The 21,445-nt window shown below is 49.9% G+C and overlaps 1 protein-coding gene across 7 annotated transcripts in view; it reads right to left on the minus strand.

Moving 5' to 3' along the window:
- The window catches only part of Tmco4 (transmembrane and coiled-coil domains 4), a 74,643-nt gene that overhangs the window by 3,468 nt on the left and 49,730 nt on the right, over positions 1 to 21,445 (minus strand). For all 7 annotated transcript variants that reach the window (XM_041653198.1, XM_041653197.1, XM_041653196.1 and 4 more), the window contains 3 exons: positions 16,733 to 16,817; positions 1,762 to 1,879; positions 150 to 267 (listed from right to left, as the gene is read on the minus strand). In XM_041653198.1, coding sequence (XP_041509132.1) covers positions 150 to 267; positions 1,762 to 1,879; positions 16,733 to 16,817 — 321 coding nt within the window. The remainder of the gene's footprint in view (positions 1 to 149; positions 268 to 1,761; positions 1,880 to 16,732; positions 16,818 to 21,445) is intronic.

Genomic DNA, 21,445 nt, shown 5'->3' on the forward strand with positions numbered 1-21,445 from the left:
GCAGTAGAAGCTTGAGGATTACAGCCAAGGGGGAAAGGCTGGCATGGAGCCGATAGGATAGCCAATAGATCTATGCAGGTGCTACTGCCAAGTGCTGCAGTGATCCACAAGCCAATGGGGAGCCCTTAGAGGGCCAGGCCAGCACTCACCACTGCGGACAGGTCCACATTCTCCATCCTCCGGTCCTGCAGCAGCACGGGCTGGAGGCCTGCGACCCGGAGCTGCACGGAAGACGTGCGGTACACGAAGCTCAGCAACCAGTCTCCCCTGCAGGCAGAAATGGGCACCGTCAACCTGAGCCCAGGCAGGATGGGCAACTGACTAACTGGGCACAGCGGGACACTGTGTAGCCTGGGTTGGCCTCAAACTCACAATCCTCCCACCTCAGCCTCCAAATGTAGGGATGGCATGTGGACACCAGGTGGTCCACTGACACTCTGAGGGGCTTTGGCCCACACCTGGTGCCCCCTCCTGAGATGAATCCTTTAAACAGGAATCCCACCATTTGCTCTTCTCCTGCAGGCTCCTCCATCATAGGCCTTCCACTGTCTGTCCCTCCGCCTTCAGTGGTCACCCAGAACCTCTGGTTCACCCGCCCCTCCAGTTCTGACCTCTGAGCACTGCATTGCCTTACAGCGTGGGCTGCATGCACACTTTTGCTCAAACCTGCAGCCACTTGCTCCAAGTCCCTCATATGTATGGAATATATATATATATATCATATTATATATATGTAATTTTTTTCCTTAAATGATAATATTTAAAGTTGGGTCCCTGGGGCAAGGGCAAGCGCTCTGCTCGGTGGACTGCCTACTTGCCTAGCATGCACGAGTCCTGCTTTAGATCCCAGCACCACATAAACCAAAATTGGTGGTGCATGTCTGTGCATCACAACACTTGGGAGGTAGAGGCAGAAGGATCTTTGGTTGTAGAGAGTTCAAAGCCAGCCTGGGCTGTAGGAGAGCCTGCCTCCAAAAGACAATGGTCACCGTCTCCTCCTTTCAGGCTGCCCTTAGATTTTGAGCTTAGAGCGACATCATCCTGTGTTTTCACTGCAGGCCCCTTATCCAAAGCCCTTGGGACCTATGCCTGTGGTGGTTTATGAGGCTCGCGATTTGTACGGCTAACCAGCCTGTGGCCTGCGTCATAAGGATGTTCTTGCAAGCTTGGAGTGGGGGCGCTGCTTTTTGGGAGCTTGAGGTTATTGTAGAGAATGAAATTCTGAGGGCCTCTCCTCAGACTCCAAACAGGGCTGCCCCCCACTCCAGTGGATCCCCAAGTTCCCCTGCTTGCCAGAGGTCCTGCTGCCCAGGGTGCTGGCCCTCCATACTGCCAGCAGCTTCTTCCATCTTCCCTCCCCTGCTCAGAAATTATGTTCCAAAAACAGAGCCGGGATTCCACTGCCAATGGCATGCATGCATGCCTTAGCCTTAAAGGGCTCCTGATTGGAGCCCTGGTGTGTTTCAGTCTCAGGTGCCACCCCCACGCTTCCCCTACAGTTCTAATCTGCTGAGTCATCCTGCAGATGACCTTGGGCCTGACGCGGGGTGGGGAGCAAGGTACCCCCCTGTCAATGACCATCCTGCAGGGTGAGATGCTTTCCAGATCTGAATCCCTGGCTTGGCTGCACAACTGACAGCCAGTGGCCAGCTTCTGGTATCTTCTAGCATAAAGACTTCCTGTCTCCAGCAAGGGTGTGATGGGGCACGAGCTGCTCAGGAGATATTGCTTCCTTCCCCAAGGCATGAGGTTCAGACCGACCTGCAGTACCCGTTGACGATTCTCCCAGACACCACCTTCCGGAACGGTTCCCAGTACTTGGGGTCCCCTTCTACCGGTGCACCCAGAAGGACCACATCCTCGATGATCCCTTGGCAATCTGGTGAGAGAGTTCAGCAGAGTCTGTCAGTGGTCTATGCCACAGTGGGTCCCCATGGGAGGGGTAGGGTGGTGTATGTGTGGGGTGGGATGGGGGAAGGTTGGGGTGGCAGGGGGCTTAAGAATGATAAAGGCGGTCATTGTCTCATACACATACATACTTGCACATGGATACACACGTTTACCTATGTTGTTCTATTATTAATAAAAATAACTATTGGGGTAATTGAGGTAAAAAGATATTGGGGTAAAAACCTGATAGATCCAAAGAGCAGTGGAGGAACAATCATCTGACTCTAACTCTCCACACTTCCCAAATCGAAAGGGCCGAGAATCTCCTAAGCACCTCACTATATCTTCCTGTGTCCCCCATCTAGGTCCTCCAAAATCTCTATGGCTAATTCCAGTTAACCAATGGTTGGCTCTATCCCGATTCATTCAAGGTAAACTTAGTTAGCAGTCTTGGAGTGTCAGTGCGAACAAATACCCCATAACACACACACACACACACACACACACACACACACACACACACGGCAATGGGGGGGTGGCATTTTCAGGGCTCCAGGCCCTGAGTCAGACCCTTACATGCCTGATCTCTTCCTGCTAAGTGTTGCTGTCACAGTTAACATCGGCACAGTGACAGAGACAGCAAGTAGCACAGCTCAAGCTGGAACCAGGGCATCTTCCCAGCACCCAAAAGCTCACACTGACTGAGAACATGGATGACCTGTCTCCCTCATTCTGAACCCTTCCCTTGGAAGATGGGAAATGGGCTCAGAGAGGAGGTGGCACCAGCCCAAGGCCACACAGCTAGAGAGAATCCAGCAAGGACTACAACCCAGGGTACCTGGACAGCCGTGAGGTCCCTGGGACCATTCTCTCTTCTGATACAGTAACCAAAAGGGTCTCTGGTCACCACTGGGCCAGGACCTCTGGGATGGGCCATTCAGATGCCTCCTTTGTCCTAGGGAATTCCATCTCCCTGGAGAGTGGCCATTCTGGTATGGGACAGCTGGTAGAGTGCCACACCTCCTTGTAGCCAACAGGAAAAATAGCAGGGGTTTCTGAGCAACTGCTAGATCCACGGAGAGCCCTGAAAAAAGGCAACTGCTTTGCCCTTTGAACTGAGACTAGTTCAACCTAGTCATTGAACCTCCCTATGGTAGTCCAGAGTGAACGTAAACCAGGATGGACTGCACACGTGTTTCGCCATTCCTGAAGCCCAGCGGGCAGCTGCCTCACTAAACCCTTTCTTTCTGCTCTTGGATGAGTTTGCATTCAAAAGATTTGTTCTCTGCAACGGGGGTAAAACCTGAACACAAACTACAAGCTAGGCTCTTAGCAACATACAGATGTCGGTTAAGGGCAGCTGCAAGAACCATCCACTGTGGAATCCTGAATGGGAGGTCTGAGAACATTACCCACCCTCTGAAGGTTCTAGGCGTGGAAAGGACAGGATGAGGCTGTGCCAGGGACAAGGGCTGTGAGAAAGACACAACAGTAATACACTGTTTAAAGGTGGGCGTGGTGTCACACACCTGTGATCCCAGCACCACTGAGGCGGAGGTGGGAGGATCAAGAGTTCCAATACAGCAAGTTCAGGCCAGTCTGGAAAACAATCAACCAGCCCACCCCCTAAAAAACGCTGGAACTTTTGAACCCCAGATAATTCAGGCCTTCTAGGTGAGGTACAGAAACGTCCTTATGGGGGACTGGGATCATCACGCAGGGTTAATGTGCTTGTGTGGGCATGCAAGGCCCTGCATTCCTGTCCCTGCATTGAAAAGAAAATCCTGATTGCACCTTCAGTGTCCAGCAGCCCCTCATAAGGACACGCAATCTGGGGTCAGGATGTGGAATCAGCATAGAATACACCCACTTTTCAAGACCAGCAAAAGACGCCAGAGGGCCAATGAGATGGCTCAGTGGGTAGAAGTGCCTGAGTTTGATCCCAGGAACCCACAGAGTAGGAGAGAACAAGTCAAATTGTCTTCTGACCTCCACGTGTGAACAGAGGCATGCAAGTATGCATGCGTGCGCACATACATCCCCCATCCATGCACACACACTATACACATACATACACACACAACACACACAAACAATACACATACATACATAGCAAACACAACACACACACACATACGTAAGTAAGTGTAAAAATATAAAGATGCCAGAGATGAGCATCTAACGGCCCTGGCATTCTTTAGCTGTGGGGACAGTCTGCCAAGAGTCATTTTCTGGTCCAGGCTTTCCCTCTTGTGAAGGTCTGAGTTGTTAAGTACAGACCTACAGGGCTGAGGATGCAGCTCAACAGTAGAGCACTGGCTTAGCATGCGCCTTCCATCCCTGCCCCAGGCTTATGAATATTCATATTCTTATATAAACAGGTGAGATGATCTTTTAAGTTCAGAAGTCACAGACATGGGCAGCTTTTGTGCTTGGATTTCTCATTTCTGCAACTGATCCTTAGATCTTTTCATTTTCTGCTATTACCATGGGGGTGGGCGGTCCTCCATCCTATTACCATGGGGGTGGGCGGTCCTTCATTCTGCTATAACTTTGGCAGTAAGGAGGCATCATCCTTGGTTATATTGCTACGTTTAGGCTAGCCTGGATACATGAAACCCTATCTCAAAAACAAACCCCAACAGAGCAATTGGAGAATGATAACCGGTGACAGGCCATGGAAGAGTATTTCACTGTTGCTCCTAAATCTCTTAAAATGTTTTATTTTTCTTTAAGTGTTTGTATGTGAATATGTACATGAGTTGTATGTACAGGAGGCCAGAAGACGGTTCACTTGATGCTATGGAGTTAGAGGCGGCTGTGAGTTGCCTGCTGTGGGGACTGGGAACCGAACTTGGATCCTGGGCAAGTACAGCCAAGGGCTCTTTACCACAGAGCCAGTGTTCAGGTGCCCAGGAAGCAGATGTTCTGCCACAGCCACCCTCCATCCCTAGAGGATGTGAGAAAACACATAGAACATTTCCCATCTTGTCATTTTTGTTTAGTTTGGGACAGGACCTCGCGCATCATAGGTTGGTTTAGAATAAGCTATGGAGTGGAGGATAGCCTTGAACTGGCGACCTTTCTACTTTTACCTCCCTGCTGTTGGGAGTAGGCCACCACTCCAAGTTAATGAGGCCCTGGGGATGGAACACAGGGTTTCATGCATGCTACACAAGCACTCTATCAAGTCAGCCACATGTCCTGTCCTGTCCTTTATCGTGTTAAAGTGTTCAGTTCGGGGGGCTGGAAAGAGGGCTCAGTGGTTAAGAGCTCTTGCCAAGGACCCTGGTTCAGTTCCCAGCACCCAAGTTGGGCAACTCACAACCAAAACCCCAAGCTCCAGGGGATCTGACACCCTCTTCTGGCTTGTCTGGGCACTCACACCCCTACGCTTAGTGAAAGAATAAAAATAAACCTTTAATGCCCAAGAGTTTGCTCAGTGGCGACAAGAACATCCATGCCATGGTGCAGCGTTTGCCCTTCATTTTTGCTATTGTTTCTGTTTGCTTGGTTTTCCAAGACAGGGTTTCTCTGTGTAGCCCTGCTTGTCCTGAAACTAGCTCTGTAGACCAGGCTGGCCTCGAACTCACAGAGATCCCCCGTCTCTGCCTCCCAGGTGCTGGGATTAAGTAAGTGTGCGCCATGGCCACCCGTTCTTCCTTCACTTCTGTCACCATTTTGCTCTCAGTCTACACCTCTGGGCTGCCCCCTGGACTCCTAGCGCGGCACTTGGACCTTGTGGCTCTCCTAGAAGTCTAGAGATGGCTGCCTTCGCTTTTTCTAAGGCCCATCCAAAAACCGGAAGGGACACTCCTTTCCCAGGGTCAGCCTTGAAAACCCTGAATGTGATGTATAAATTCTAAAACCAAGCATTTAAAGAACACAGGGGGCCAGCTCCGCCCATGGAACCCACCATACCTGCTCTGACTTCTGTGAGTCTCCCTGTCTCCACAGCGGGCCTCGCTAAAGGGAGACCGATTTTGACAGCTCCCCAAATGGCCAGAGAGGCATAAGCACACTCCCCCATGCTCGTCACGTTGTCAGGAACGAGACTCTCAGTTGGAAAGCCCAGAGCGTCTCAAGTCTGACCTGCAAAGTAGATGAATCCTGTGCCTCCCGTCAGGGGTTCCTGTGTGCAGAGAGTGATAAGATGGGAATGCAGGGTGCCGGGGGGGGGGGGGGCGGGGGGCAGCGTCTGCCAGCTGCAGATTTGCAAGAAAGGCTTTGGAGATGATCTGAGCTGTGTCAAACACAAACCAAGTCCATTGAAAAGATACTGACACTCGCTTGCCACGGAAGGGGAGGAAACCATAAAGGGAGAAGATGAGTTGGGAGGAGGGGGCTCTGGCTGCAGTATTGCCCCCATGGGAGGCTCACACTGGCAGGAAATCCCTCCAGAGGAACCTGTTTGGCCGTCTGATCAGGATTTGAGACGGAGTCTTCCAAAGGCCCCTAAACCTTCATTTCTGCTCTCTGATACCTACCCCAGAGAGACAGCTATTACTATACCCCAGGAACCTCAAAATTAATCTGTTCCACTTGGCTTCTCCTGGCTGCCCCCTAGGTGGGCTAAAGTTAGGTCTGCCTTGGTTCAAGCAACTGGTGGGGCCAGCTTCATGGCTGGGAAATAAATCACACCAACTGCGATTGTGACTTGTGCGTTACCGTGGCAATGAAAGGGCCACATGACAGAGCCACTGCCAGCTGTGTATTCCTGCTGGTGTCTGGTGACAGCCAAGCCAAGGTTTGGCCAACTGGGAGTGTGCGGGTTCTAGAGCTGGGCTACTCAAATAAATCGCTAAAGAAATGTTTTATTAGTATCAATACAATTACATATATGTATGTCCAGGTGTACGTGCCCATGAGTACAGGGCCCAGTGGATGCTAGAAGTTGTCAGATTCCCCTGGAGCAAGAGTTACAAGCAGTTGTGAATGGCTGGATGTGGGTATTCTCTGAAAGGGCACTACTATATGCTGTTAACCAGGTCCCTTTCCCCCTTTTTGAGACAGGGTCTGACTTTGTAGCCCCTTGCTGGCTTGGAACTCATTATAAAGACAGATAGGCCTAGAACGCATTGAGATCCACCTGCCTCTGGCCCCAGAGTGCTGGGAATAGGGCATGCACCACCATAGCTGATTCCCTTTTCTTCCTTTAAAAGAATTGTGTGTGTGTGTGGTGTATGCATGTAGCACACGCATGTGCATGTGGGTAGAGGCTGGAGGTTGATGCTGGCTGGCTTCCTCAGTTGCCGTCTTCCTTGTCTTTGGAGACAGGATCTGTCACTGAACCTGGTACCGACTAACTGGCTAGGCTGACTGGTCAGCAAACTCTGAGGCCTCAATTGTCTCTGTCACAGACGGCACAGCCAAGCCCGGCTGTCTTACATGGATCTGAATTCAGGTCCTCATGTTTGCAGCTACAGGAACTTTACCGATCGAGCCATCTTACCCTCTCTGACACCCACCTTACCCCCTTTAAGTTTTTTTCCCATGAGATCTCCAGACTCACTATATAGCCAGAGCTGGCCTCCCCTTCTCTGGTGCTAGGATTCCTTAATTGAGTGTGTATAATCCGTAATCAGTTGTTTTTATTCTTTAGTCTTGGCTCTTTGGGGGTCCACCACCCAGCTCCCAAATAAATCCCACAGGGGCTTTTGTTTTATTTATTTATTTATTTAGAGACCGGATTTCTCTGTGTAGCTTTGGAGCCTGTACTGAAACTCACTCTGTAGACCAGGCTGGCCTCAAACTTACAGAGATCCGCCTGCCTCTGCCTCCCAAGTGCTGGGATTAAAGGTACGCGCCACCACCGCCCAGAGCTTATTCTTTCTTACAAATGCCTGGCCTTAGCTTGGCTTGTTTCTTGCTAGCTTTTCTTAAATTATCCCATCTACCTTTTGCTGTTGGGCTTTTACCTTTCTCTATTTATTTATTTATTTATTTACTTATTATGTGTACAATATTCTGTCTGTGTGTATGCCTGCAGACCAGAAGAGGGCACCAGACCCCATTACAGATGGTTGTGAGCCACTATGTGGTTGCTGGGAATTGAACTCAGGACCTTTGGAAAAACAGGCAATGCTCTTAACCGCTGAGCCATCTCTCCAGCCCCCCCCCCTTCTCTATTTCTGTATATCTTTTCTTTCCTTTTTATTTCATGTCTGGCTGTGTGGTTGGGTGGCTGGACCCTTCTTTTCCCGTTCCTTGATTTTCTCATCTCTAGATTTCTCCTCCTATTTATTCTCTCTGTCTGCCAGCCCCACCTATCCTTTCTCCTGCCTAGCTATTGGCCATTCAGCTCTTTATTAGACCAGACAGGTTTTTAGACAGGCAAAGTAACTCAGCTTCACAGAGTTTAAACAAATGCAACATAAAAGAATGCAACACATCTTTGCATCATTAAACAAATGTTCCACAGCATAAACAAATATAATACTTCCTAAAATAATATTCTACAACGGTGACCTAGTCAGGAATAGGCTGGCTGTTTCTGTGCATGTGCACACAAGTAAAGGTGGCGGCCACTGCTCTGCACAAACAGTCCCTGCTTAGCAACTCATGGTGGGCCGTGTTTATTCCCAAGCGTCTACCAACCAGGCATGGTTGCTCCCTGCAGCTCAGGACTTACTTCTGGAAAATCCACAGGCATTCAACTCTCTCTCCCCTCTGCTCTTCTTTTAGCTTTTGCATTAGATGACTAAGGAACTTCCTCTTTCCTCTTTTCTACTCTCTTACTCCCCCTCCTGATGCATCATGGGTAATTTCTACACGTGGATCTTGCAGTGGTTTCTCTCTTCCTCTGTCTAACCTGCTACTGAATCACCCAGTATGGTTTCCACCCTGCTTTCTCATATCCAGAAGTTTCGTTTGGCTCATTTCAAATCTCTCATTTTTTATTTTTATTTTTCCAAGCGTCTTGCTCATCTGTTAGTTTTCTTCTATCCTTTTTCTTTTCAGACAGAATCTCTATATGAAACCCAGGCTGACCTGGACCTCATGGTCCTCCTGCTTTGGGGCCTCCTGGATGCTGGGGTCAAAGGGCTCTGCACTGCCACCCCTCTGGCTTTTTTAAAAACATGGTTTGTTTGTTTTGTTTTGTTTTTGAGACAGAGTCTCACTATGTAGTCCTGGTTGAACTGGAACTGGATTTGTAGATGAGGCTGACCTTGATCTCATGAAGATATGTGTGCCTCTGCCTCCCAAGTGCTGGGGTTAAAGGCGTGCGCCACCACATCTCTGGCCCTTTACTATTTACTTTTAGTCTTTAAGCCTATGCCTTCGATAACTGTAATGTGCTGTTCTTCTTTCTGCCTCAGCCTCCTAAGGGCTGGGTTACCGGCCTGTGCCCTCACACCCTCCCAATACCTCCTTTGACTTTCTATTCCTTTCTTGTTTCTTCACCTCTTGGGGGCTCAGCTCAGCACTTTAAGGAGTATCTGCTGCAACTTCATTAGCATTTATGGGGTGTTTGTGATGGGGGAATTTACACAGCAAGTTAGCAGGGAGGCTAATTAGTTTACACATTTGCCACTCTAGAAAGATGCTAATACCCACCTGTTTCTGCCCACCCCCTCACGTTCTGGCTCTCTGGCTCTCTTTAAGGCAGAAGCTCATCTGTAGCCCAGGCTGGCCTTCAATGTGGCAATTCTTCTCCCTGTGTTCAAGTGTGAGCTACCACACCCACTATTTATTTCTTTGGTTTTGCTATTTCATTCTGGCAGCAAGGAGACGTGAACTTAGGGCCTCGCACATGCTGTATGAATTCCCTACCACTGAAATTCATGCAGCCCCTTCCCCTTGCATATATTTTATTTTTACTTATTTACACACACACACACACACACACACACACAAACACACACACACACACACATCTTTGAGACAGGATCTTACCATGTAGCCATGATTAGCGTGGACCACATGTAGATCAGGCTGGCCTCAAACTCAGAGCTCTACCTGCCTCTGCCTCTCGAAGGCTGGGATTGAAGGTGTGCGCCACTATACCCAGCTTCCTCCCCATTTTAAAGATGATGGGGTCTTACTCTGTTGTACAGAGTGGTCTTGAACTTCTGGCCCCACATATCCCTCTTGCTTCAGCCTTCTTTCTGCCCGAGTAGCTGTGACAACACAAGGCGGAAGCTTTGCGACTCTTTACTGTTTCTGGAACGGTTGACATGGCTGTTGACCGAGAGCAATGCTCATCCCTTTGCCGGAGCAGCCCTGCGTTGCCAGTTTTGGATGCTAGAAGGACTGAGACCTGCATGACCCATATCTCTCAATGTCCTTGGAACACGAGAGCGTGTCCATGGACCTCCTAAGCCTTGACCCCCACCTCAGAAGCATCTCCAGCGACTGGTGGCTCCCCTTAAGCCTAGAGCAAACGATTCTACCTTGAACATGGCTGTAACTTTTCCTTTCCTTTGAAGGACTGTGCCATGAACCAAAGATAAGCCCTTCCTCCTGTAAGCCTCCACTTGTCAGGTATTTGGGTCACAACAGAGACCAGTACCGCACTCAGCCATAGTCTCATCTGGAAAATGTCCCAGGAACCCTGAACTTTCAGGCTGTTAGGAAGGTTCTCTGGGAGACTGTCTGGACACAGCTGTCTATCAACAGGTAACTATCAATCCCTTCCCTGCTTTGTAGATTTAGTGCCTAATAAATGTTTATCCAGGAAAATGAAAGCGGGGATCACACTGCTGGCCGTTTCTCAGGAAATCTGAACCGCTGCCGAGTTTTACACAGCCTTGCAATGCAAGGCAGTTTCTCCAGCAGGTGCTTCTAAAAGCTGGTTTCTGGGACCTGGTCACGGCAAGTGGCTGCTGGGTCCTCCTCTTCTGTGAAGTGTGTCCCCCAAAGCCACAAGGTGGAGCTATGCTGACCACAGCACCGAGGGTGTCTCTAAGTAGGGCAGGACCTCAGGAGCCCGCAGGGAAGGTACACCATACAAGGCCAAGCACCACCCTCATGGGACCGTAGGAAGGGCACGGATGTGCGTGTTAGCAAGGGGAGGGCCTCCTGGGCCTCCTGGACCAATACTCTGTGGCAGAGTCCTTAAATTAAATTGAAAACAGAGATAGTAGTCAGAGGGTGGGGTGGGGGGAAGGAGGAGAAGAGAGGAGGAGAGCAGGAGAGCGAGGGAGCTGAGTAAGAGCAGAGATTGAGGAGGAGGAGAAGAAGAGGAAGGGGAGAGATGCTACCAGGTAGGAAGGGAGACTGCTGGATGGCTGGGCCCTCTGGTTCTGGGCTCCGCGCGCACACACATTAGCCTCTCCTGCTCCTTGGCACACTGGAGAGGCGGCAGTATTCTCCTTCTGATTTCTGCAGAGGTCAGGCAGGGCTGATTAACTCCACACTATGGTGGCTCTCTGTGTCTGCGATTAGCACATGACAGGTTCACGAAGCTCATCAGCTAACAGCCACGAGATTGCAGCATGTAAAACTAACCAGACTTGGGGCTTAATTGAGTCTTCGGGTCCCCAGGCGTGCACCGAAAGTCGCAGCGGTAATTATCTGAAGAACTCCCCACTGGGGTTCTCCAGTACAGCTCAGTTCAAGCTGATAAAGATCTTTCCTACATGGCATTTCCACAGCAGCCTCCAGCCTGACCTTTCTAAAGAGTAAAGGCAGAGACACTGAGATTCAGCTGGCTGATTAAGTCTGAACAGAGCGCCTAGGCCTAAGCGACCACACATGCTGGGTTGAAATGGAAGGCCTTGTTCTCTGTGGAGCTGGCATCTCCGTGTCCCCACGTGTCCCCTTTTAGTTTTTTTTGCCTTGACGAAGAGGAAGCTAATAGCTAAATTCATAGCTTAATTCCAGCACAGGCTAAGAATAGAAAAACACAGTGTATCCTGCTCTTTTTGTTTCCTTCCAACTTGATACAAGCTGAAGTCATTGGAAAAAAAAAAAAAACTTCAGTTGAGAAAACATGCTCGGCCTGCAGGCAAATCTGTGGGGCATCCTCTGGATGAACGATTGGTGTGGGAGGGCTCAGCCCATTGTGGGTGGTACCGCTCCTGGGCTCTCTAAGAAAGCAGGTTGAGCAAGCCATGCTGAGCAAGCCAGGAAGCAGCACCCCTCCATGGCCTCTGCATCAGTTCCTGACTCCAGGTTCCTGCCCTGCTTGGGTTCCTGCCTTGGCTTCTCTCAGAGATGGATATGCTATAAAGTGTAAGGTAAAGTAAACCCTCCCCACGCCCCGGAAGTTGCTTTTGGTATGGCAACTATCACAGCTACAGAAGTGTTGAGACACAGGGTAATAATGACCTTAGCCTAAGCTGCTGCATGGCTACTGCTTCCTGGCCAGCCATGTACCTAACTTCTTTAGAGATGCATTTCCACTTCATCATGTGGCTGGTCCTGTGAAGCAAGCATCCCTGGACCTTTTTCTCCAGAGACTAAATGTGGAATTTGCTTACTCAGCTGGGAACAGCACAGTTAGATTTGGATGCAGGCTTGGCTATGAGCACTTCTGGATCCAGGCTCTGCTCTCTTTTCATGGAAACTTCCAGATGGCTTTATATCTCCCATACCACCCCACCCTTCTTTTTGTGGTATTGGGGATTGAACTCGGGACCTTGTGCATGCTAGGCACACCCTAGCTCTGCTACGCACATTGATGTATATTTTCTGGCCTTCACTGCACCAGAGCCAAGATGGGGATAGAAGTGTCTACCTCTCAGTGCTGCTGGTTTTACTCAGTGAGAGAAAACAGGCAAAGCCTTTCTTTCACAGGGGCCTGTCACATTATCCGTAGTCAGCAAGAGGCAACTGTTAAAACTCAGAACAACTATGACAGGCAGTGGCATCATTTGACCAATCAGCCTAAAGTTTGGGGCACTGAAGTGACGTGCCCAAGGTCACCCAGACAGAAACCAGCAGAGTCTGGACTTGAATTCAGGTCTCTAAACTCTACGACCAATGCTGCTTTGCTCCCATGACTCTCCCTGTTGTTCTGCATCTTGAAGAGACGTGGAAGAGCGACAGAATGAGTCTGCACATGGGGAAGGACGGGGAGCCAGGTGGGGTGGGCAGAAAGGAGGGACCCCAGAGTCCAGCAGAAGCAGGCTTTTTAATTGCTAGCAAATATGCCCCAGGCGTGCTGGCTCAGCCCCAACTGTGTGGCCAGGGTCACTGGGCAGAGACAATATGCAGCACCCTTAATTAATTCCCTTCCAGTCCCTCTAGAACGAAGAGGAGAATAAATGCATAAATAAGCTCAAGCAGAAATTGATTTTTTGGTTCTTAGGGCTTTTTTTCCTGGCGGAGCCAGCCAGTATGAATCAGTCTCAATTGAACTCTCCCTCCAACTGTCCAATTTTAAAACCCTTTCAAAGCAAATACCGAGAGAAAAAAATAAAGGGATGGTCCATTACGATCCCGGGCCCAGGGTCTCTTAGCGAGCACTCCAGCGGAGGCTCTGCTTGGCAGCAGGCACCATCACCTTTACCTCTGCCACCAGCTGGCATCATTCCCAAAGCAAATTGATGCCGTTGGCCGGGAAACAGACCACTGCGGTGGTGGGGGTGCTGTTTATCTCCACTAATTCTAGCATTGCTCATTTCCTGCTCACTTGGCAGGTGTGCTTCCTGTCTGGGTTTGGAGACGGCAGTGGGGGTGCAGTATAAACACATGCAGAAATGACCTAAATCTAGCTAGCTGCTGGCAGCAAGGCCATTGACTTCACAGCCAGAACACAGCCTGTGTCAGATCAATTAAACCATAGGCAGCCATTGCCCTCTCCAAACCCCTCTGAGTGTAAGGGTGCTTTGTTACGCAGTGCTACTGTGACCAAAGCTGACCAATACACCCCTCTTGACTCTTTAGAGTGTGTGATGTTTTTGTTTATTTATTTATTTATTGTGTATACAACATTCTGCCTCCGGGTATGCCCACACGCCAGAAGAGGGCGCCAGATCTCATTACAGATGGTTGTGAGCCACCATGTGGTTGCTGGGAATTGAACTCACGACCTCTCAGAAAAGCAGCTAGTGCTCTTAACCACTGAGCCGTCTCTCCAGCCCCTAGAGTGTGTGTTTTTATGTAGAAGATTTCATCACTTGAGAAGTTTCTCCTAAGAGAGATAAGCAGTGCAGTGATCACTGTATAAAGTAGCCACACAGAACACAGCAGTGGGAAACTGTTGAGACTCAAAAAAGTCATGGGAGGTGGCAAAGAGCTGAGGAAAAGGAGACACTGTGGCTGTCTAGGGATTCATCCAGTAGTCCAGAGTATCACAGGTGAGTTACCTGAGGTAGGTGGACTGACTTGCTATATATCTATCCATATCATATCATATCATTCATCCATCCATCCATCCATCCATCCATCCGTGGTACCCAAGAGGGTGAAGAATGTGTATAGAAAGAAATGTCCAACATCCTCCACCTTTACATCACCCCCACTTCCTTGTTGGTTTTTGCCTGACCTCAGCTTGGATTTTCCTGGTGAGCATAGCCCAGAGCCGGTTGCCAGGCCCTTGTGTATGGTGGTTGCAGGTAAACAGAGCTACTTGAAATAGGACCACAGTGTCTTCCCATTGTTACACTGACTAGATACAAGCAGGGGAAGAAGGCTGCTATAAGCTAAAGGAGGTGGGAGAAGGGGTCCAGGTGTGGACCTTCTGTGGCCAGCGCTAAGGGTGGTAGGTATATCCTCATTGTCTTGTAACCAGGAGAATAGGACCTACTGTTAGTCCGATGGTGGGGAGACATTTGGTCCACAAAGAGCAAGAATGGACCGACCACACTCCTGAGCTCCGGGACTTTTCCAGGGTGCTTTGGTAATGCCAGCGCTGGAACGAATTCTGGCCTTTCCAGGTCTAGCTGATGACAGACACGCCATCTTTTTTTGCTCTCGCTGGCTGGGGAGCAACTGTGTCATGTTCTCGGGCTGCCCAAGGAGCGAGGCAGCTCTGTATGAGCAGAAACTGAAGATAAAGGCTCCCCAAGACATCCTTGCACTGTCTGGGTTAAAGATTGGCCAAAACACTGTATGGACACCCCTACTTGCTCCTCAGAACAAGGGGTAGGACCCTCAATTCTGTAACTGGGGGAAAGGAAGCTCAGGATGGTGCTCAGGTCTTGGCAACAGTGGCTGCCCCTCCAGCTCTTCATAGCCTATCTGCCCTGTGTGTGCGGGAGCTCTCTTCCAGATCTTTCTTTGGTCTTCAGTGTCTAGCATCTGTATGTGCTACCAGGAGATAGGGGGGCAGGGAAGCCTGTGTCCCAGCAAGAGTGGCAGAAAGCTTTGCAGCTCACTCCCCAGACAGCTGCCTCCCCCACAGCTTCTGCAGATGGATCTGAGCAGAGCTGGCATCGTGTCTGGCAGCTCTCCCCCACCAGTGGCAGCTCCCCTCCACCTGGCAGCTTTCCCCCACCAGTGGCAGCTCCCCTCCACCTGGCAGCTCTCCCCCACCAGTGGCAGCTCCCCTCTGATGGAGGAAGGTCATTGGCTAATAAAGGAACTGCCCTGGCCCATTTTATTGGTTAGAGGATAGGTGGGAGGAGTAAACAGAACAAAATGCTGGGAGGAAGAGGAAGTGAGCTCAGAGACTACACAGCTCTCCTCTCGGGAGCAGACGCCTGAGAGAGACGCCATGCCCCGCTCCCGGGATGAAGCTCTTACCCAGGATGGACTAGGCTAGAATCTCCCCGGTAAGCGCACCTTGGGGTGCTACACACAGATGATTAGAAATGGGCTAAATTAATATGTGAGAATTAGCCTAGAAGAGAATGGGCCAAGCAGTGATTAAATGAATACAGTTTCCGTGTAATTATTTCGGGCATAAGCTAGCCGAGCAGGCGGCTGGGGTGCTGGGAATGCAGCCCCGCCGCCCTATTACTACTTCACCCCTCCACCTGGCATCTCTCACCCACCAGTGGCAGCTCCCCTCCACCTGGCATCTCTCATCCACCAGTGGCAGCTCCCCTCCACCTGGCATCTCTCCCCCATCAGTGGCTGCCCCTCTCCACCTGGCATCTCTCCCCCCTCCACCTGGCAGCCCCCTCAGATCTTTGGTTGTTTTAGCACAGAGAGGTTGACACAGGGGCCTTACACACTCTCCAGGATATCTATGGTAGGTTGAATGTGGCCTAGAAGATTTGCTCAGCTAGAATTTGTGAAAAAGGTCTTTCTGGGAAAAGGGTCTACACAGATGTAATTAATGATCTTGTGATTGACCCAGGTCAGAATGGGCTCTGTTCTTAGAAAAAGAGGAACAGGAAGTGGTGGTGTGTAGAATGGATACAGAGATTTGAATAAAGAATCTACAGTGCAAGGACCACCAAGGGATGCCAGGAACCACCAAAGATGGACAAGAGCAGCTAAGGGATGCCAAGGGCCACCGAGGGATACCAAGGGCCACGGAGGTTCTCCAAGGACTGCCAAGGGTCATTAAGAGGGGGGGCAGGGACCAACAAGGGATGCCACAGACTTCAGTGAACTGATAACAACAGCCAAGGACCACTAAGGACAGCCAGAGACTGCCAAGGGATGCCAAGCCACTAGAAGCTGGAAGAGATAATGGAGGCTTCTTTCTCCTGGGCTCATGGCAAGCATGGTCCTGCAGACCCCTTGACTTTGCGCTTCTCACTGTCACTCCCACTCAAGAACATGCATCAGAGCACCAGGATTACTGTCGTCATGATGGGGCAGTTTGCCACCCATGTCCTCTATGTACAGAGCTAACCCTCTTTCCATATAAAGACTATTCATTTTAACTGTTATTTTAAGGACTGGGAATATACTGTGCAAAACTCACGACTCCAGGCCCAGAACCAGGGTCCTGGGGGCCGACTTGAGAAGGGTGTTTGTTTGTGACAATGAAGGGACTTACCTTGTTCCTGAGCCATTTCTTGCAGACAGAAGTAGATGACTCTGGCTCCCAGGCTGAACCCAACCAAGGTGACAGGTCTCCGGCCCTGAGGGGAAACAGGACACAGGTGTCTCGAGACGTTACAGCATGTCAGTCCTTGCGCGGACTGCAAACTCCCCCTCAACTCTTGCTTGTGTGTGCAACATTCCAGTTCCCGCACTCTGAAGTGTCAATCAGTGGTGTCAGGGTCCTTGCGCATGCAGGAGTTGGCAGCTCTGGAGTTGGCTTCCACAAGAGTAGACGGCCTCCGGTTGGGCTAATTCTCTTTCATCTCAAGCCATCATCGGCCATGGCTCATCTTCCAGCTAGACAGAATGAGCCAATGACAAAGACTCTCTTAGACTCATCTGCCTACGGCAAAGGACTGGGGTGATGTGGGGTCCCTCTGGGGATGGAGAGATTAGACACAAGTGTGATGTGATGAGGAAAACGCAGAAGGGCAGCAGAGGGAATGCAGGGTAAAAGGGACAACTGGAGCAGGAAACTAACCAATCACTGAGCCTCCTGATTCTGAGCCTTGAGCCAGTGAAAGAAACACAGCCTGGATCTGAGACCAGGGCCAGGGAAAGAAACATCTTTACCCCTGAAACCAGGACCAAAGAAACATGCCCTGACTCTGAAACTAGAGTCAAAGATACACACTTTGTCCCTAGAATCAGAGGTGGTGAAAGAAATATGCCCTGCTCCTAAGATTAGAGTCAAAAAGCTAAAAAGGACCAATGAAAGAAACACAGTTTGGCCATGAAGTCAGAGCTATATCTGCCCCTGATCAACTAAACTAACCAATCCCTGAGCATGGAAAAACGGACCAATCCCTCTTCTCCCTGGTAAAACTCCGCCCCTAAGAAACCCTATATAAGCCTCTCTGCCTGTTCAGTTAGAGGCCACCTCTTATTCCTCCCTGGCAGAGGCAGCCACTCCTGGACTCCTTCTCAAATAAATCCCTTTCTTGAAAGAGTCTTAGGTGACGATCTTCATTCATCGGCACAGAATAGAACTGGCTGGGATGTCCCTTAAGGAACTGAGCTGACAAACCTTGATGAGACGCCCCCTTAGGGGGCCTGAGCAAGACGGAGCAGAACAGAAGAACCTTGCTAGAACTCTCCTTAAGAAGAGCTGAGCAAGACCGAGCAGAGAAAAAGTAACAACTTTTCACCAGAGCCGGAGAGTACTGTATTTCTGCAGGGGCTTCCCCTTTAGCAGAGTGTTAGCAAAAGAAGTAACATCTTAGTCTGGGGAAGAAGGGGAAAGCTCTGTTAGGATGTTCCCTTAAGGGAACATGAGAGCGGAGTTCAGCTGTAGCCACTATCCAGGAGAAGAGCAGGATTGCTATATCCTGCGAGGAGACCATCACCCAACACACCACAGCTTCAGGTAGCCTGGCTTCCTGACAGTCAGGACACCTGTCCTCCAGGGCTGAGTTGTCCTATTGCGGCTCTACCCTTCAGAGCTGTGCTATTGCGGCTCCAAGTATAGCCTAGCTTCTCAATAAGTCAGGATATTTCTGCAACCTTACAGCTTTAACACATTCCCCTACAGGGAACTTTGTTTTTCTGGATAGGAAACGATAGGATATTGACTAGGGAGCCTGGAGAAACGATAAGGCATGGAACATGCTAAAGAAAAATAAATTGGGTAGCAGGGTCCAGCTGCACACAGGAGGCAAAGGAGCAGGTGTTCAAAGTTGCTGATCATCTTAGGGTCCTTTCTCTCTTTGTCCTGATTCTTTCTAGGCAGGCAGCCAGAGAGGAAACTTCTAGAAGTCCTTTGTAGTTAAGGGTGTTCCTAGGGTGGGAGTCCTGGCCAGGAGACTGAAGACCAGGGACAGCTTCAACTTCTGGGAAATGTCTTTCATTTCTATGTTCCGACCTCTGAAAGTCTGTACTGTGCACACGATGGTGGGGGATGCCCTCAGGCACAGAGAGACACCAGTGCTTAGCAAAAGAGGCCCGTGACTAAAGGAGCCCAGGCTCCCAGAAGACAGTGTGGAGATTTGAATGAGAACGGCCCCCAAAGGCTCATCTATTTGAATGTTTGGTCCCCATTTGGTGCAACTGTTTGGGAAAGATTAGGAGATGTGGCCCTGTGGAAGGAAGTGTGTCACTGGGGGTGGACTTTGAGGTTTAAAAAGCCTGCACCATTCCCAGTTAACTCTCTCTGTCTCATGCTTGCGAACTGAGATGTGAGCCCTCAGCTACTGCTTCAACACCATGCCTGCTTGCCTGCCTAACCCTCCGGAACTGGGAGCTTCAAATCAAATGCTTTCTTTTATATTTCCTTGGTCATGGTGTCTGGTCACGGCAGTCGAAAGTAACTAAGACAGAGTAACAGCTTCTGCTGAGGTGTGCACATCTTAGATCCCAGAACCTGGGAATGTCACCTAATATCCAGGAGAGGGACTATGGTGGTTTGAATAGGTGTGGCCACCATATACTCATGTGTTTGACTGTTTGTCCCATGTAGAGTGGCACTATTAGGAGGTGTGGCCTTGTTGGAGTAGGTGTAACCTTGTTGGAAGAAGTGTGTCACCATGGGGGTGGGCTTTGAGGTCTCCTATGCTCAAGCTACCTCCAGTGTGGTTCATAGGCTCCTGCTGCTTATAGTTCAAGATGTAGAACTCTCAGCTACTCTCCCATACCATGTCTGCCTGCACGCCACCATGCTTCTCACTACCATGATAATAATGCACTAAACTTCTGAAACTGTAAACCAGCTCCAGTTAAATGTTTTATAAGAGTTGTTTTGGTCATGGTGTCTCTTCACAGCAACAGGACACTAACTAAGACAGGGACTTTGCAGGTGTGACCTAGTCAAGAAGCTTAGCTGGTGTAGTGGCTCACACTTGTGACAGGCAGCTGAAGCTGGGTGACTGCTAGGAGTTCGAGGCCAGCCTGGGCTACACTGTGAATTCTAGTGCAGCCTGGCCTACAGAGAGAGACACTATCTCAGCCAAAACTGTAGTGGTGTAAACGAATGCAGACAGATTGTAACAATATTTATAGCTTTAATGTCAAAATAGACTTACAGAACCACCGTTCCAGTGGAGACCAGGAAAGCAGAAGCGACAGCTGGGAGCTCACTCGCCAAATTTATAGGCAGACATTAGCCCGAGGCAAACACGCCCCCCAAGGGGCGGGACTTATCCCTACACAAAACTAAACAAATAAAGAGGGTTGCAGGAGGCAGAAGGATTCAGCAATCAGAGGGACACAGGAGTCAAAGGAGTGCAGGAGCCAGGCAGAAGGGAGAAGGAGCAAAGAGGAAGCTGCCTGTGGACACACCAGACACCACTAGCTTTGAAGATGGAGGAGGGTCAACCAGCAGAGGAGGACAGAGGCCTCTGGGAGCCCCAGAAGGCTAGGAAATGGATACTTGCTTGCAGTATCCAGAACAAAGGCAGCCTGTGAGGCCAGACGTCTGCTCTCCACACTGTGAGGAGAGTACACTGGTATGAGGTGAGGATGCTAAGAGCCATCACCTTCCTTGGTCATTGACACCCAGACTGCTGATGGAGGAAGGTCATTGGTTAAATAAAAAGAAACTGCTTGGCCCTCATTGGTTAGAAGATAGGTGGGAGGAGTAAACAGAACAGAACGCTGGGAGGAAGAGGAAGTGAGCTCAGACTCCACAGCTCTCCTCTCGGGAGCAGACGCCTCAGAGAGATGCCATGCTCCGCTCTCCCGGGCAGATGCAGGCGATGAAGCAAGCCGCCAGGTTAGACATGCTTAATCTTTCCCGGTAAGACCGGTGCTCACAGATTATTAGAGATGGGTTGATCGGGATGTGAGAATTAGCCTGTAAGGGCTAGAGCTAAAGGGCCAAGCAGTGTTTAAATGAATAGAGTTTGTGTGTTGTTATTTCAGGCATAAGCTAGCCAGGCAGCCAGGGTGCTGGGGACGCAGCCCCGACGCCCCTCTTTACTACAAATGGCGCCCGACATGATGGGCTAGACCCACTTAAAAAACCTGAGAAGGCTTAAAAATAAGGGAGAGAGAGTTTAACACAGATTTTTGCTGTTTGTTGGTGGCGTGCTGTAGAGAGATTTCCTGATTCGGCAACAGCAGCAGAAAAAACGCTGTGTCATTTTAAAGCGCAGCTTCTTGGGGCTGTGCTGCCAGCGTGAACTCTGGCTTTAAAGCATTTGTGGCACTCTGCTTGCTAGAGGCAAGCAAGCGCTCTCATTGAAGAGAAGCTTCCTGACTCAGCTTTAGCTGCAAAACCCTGCAGCTCATTAAGAGGTCCTGCTACGAAACACTTAAACATTGTTGACGAAAAGCTGAACATATGCTTTTCGGTTTTCAGCTGTAGCAGGAAAAAAGCTGCACCGTTTAAAAATGCCAGCTTTTTGGGCCATCCTGCCAGGGCAAACTCTGACTGTTTGAGGCAGGAGGGCCGACTACAGAGAGAGGACTTGTGTGTTGTCTGTGGACATAATGCTGCAACTTACTTGCTGGCAGGAACCTTGAAATGCCATAGAGTTGTGGCAGTAAACATGGCTACAACCGGTACCTCGGCCATGAGGCTGGAAAGCTAAGGAATGGACTGGATCTAGCTGGCAAAGCCACGGCTTTAGTCCTACTGATATTGCTTGGAAAATTAAAGACTCATGTCGTCAGAAAAAGAGAGATATAGAGTAAAGAGAGATTCAAAGACAAAGAAAATTTCCAAATGGTT

Source organism: Microtus oregoni, unplaced genomic scaffold, assembly GCF_018167655.1.
Source record: "Microtus oregoni isolate MIOR12 unplaced genomic scaffold, Mior012 000005F_ref0000423, whole genome shotgun sequence".
NCBI classification, from domain to species: domain Eukaryota; kingdom Metazoa; phylum Chordata; class Mammalia; order Rodentia; family Cricetidae; genus Microtus; species Microtus oregoni.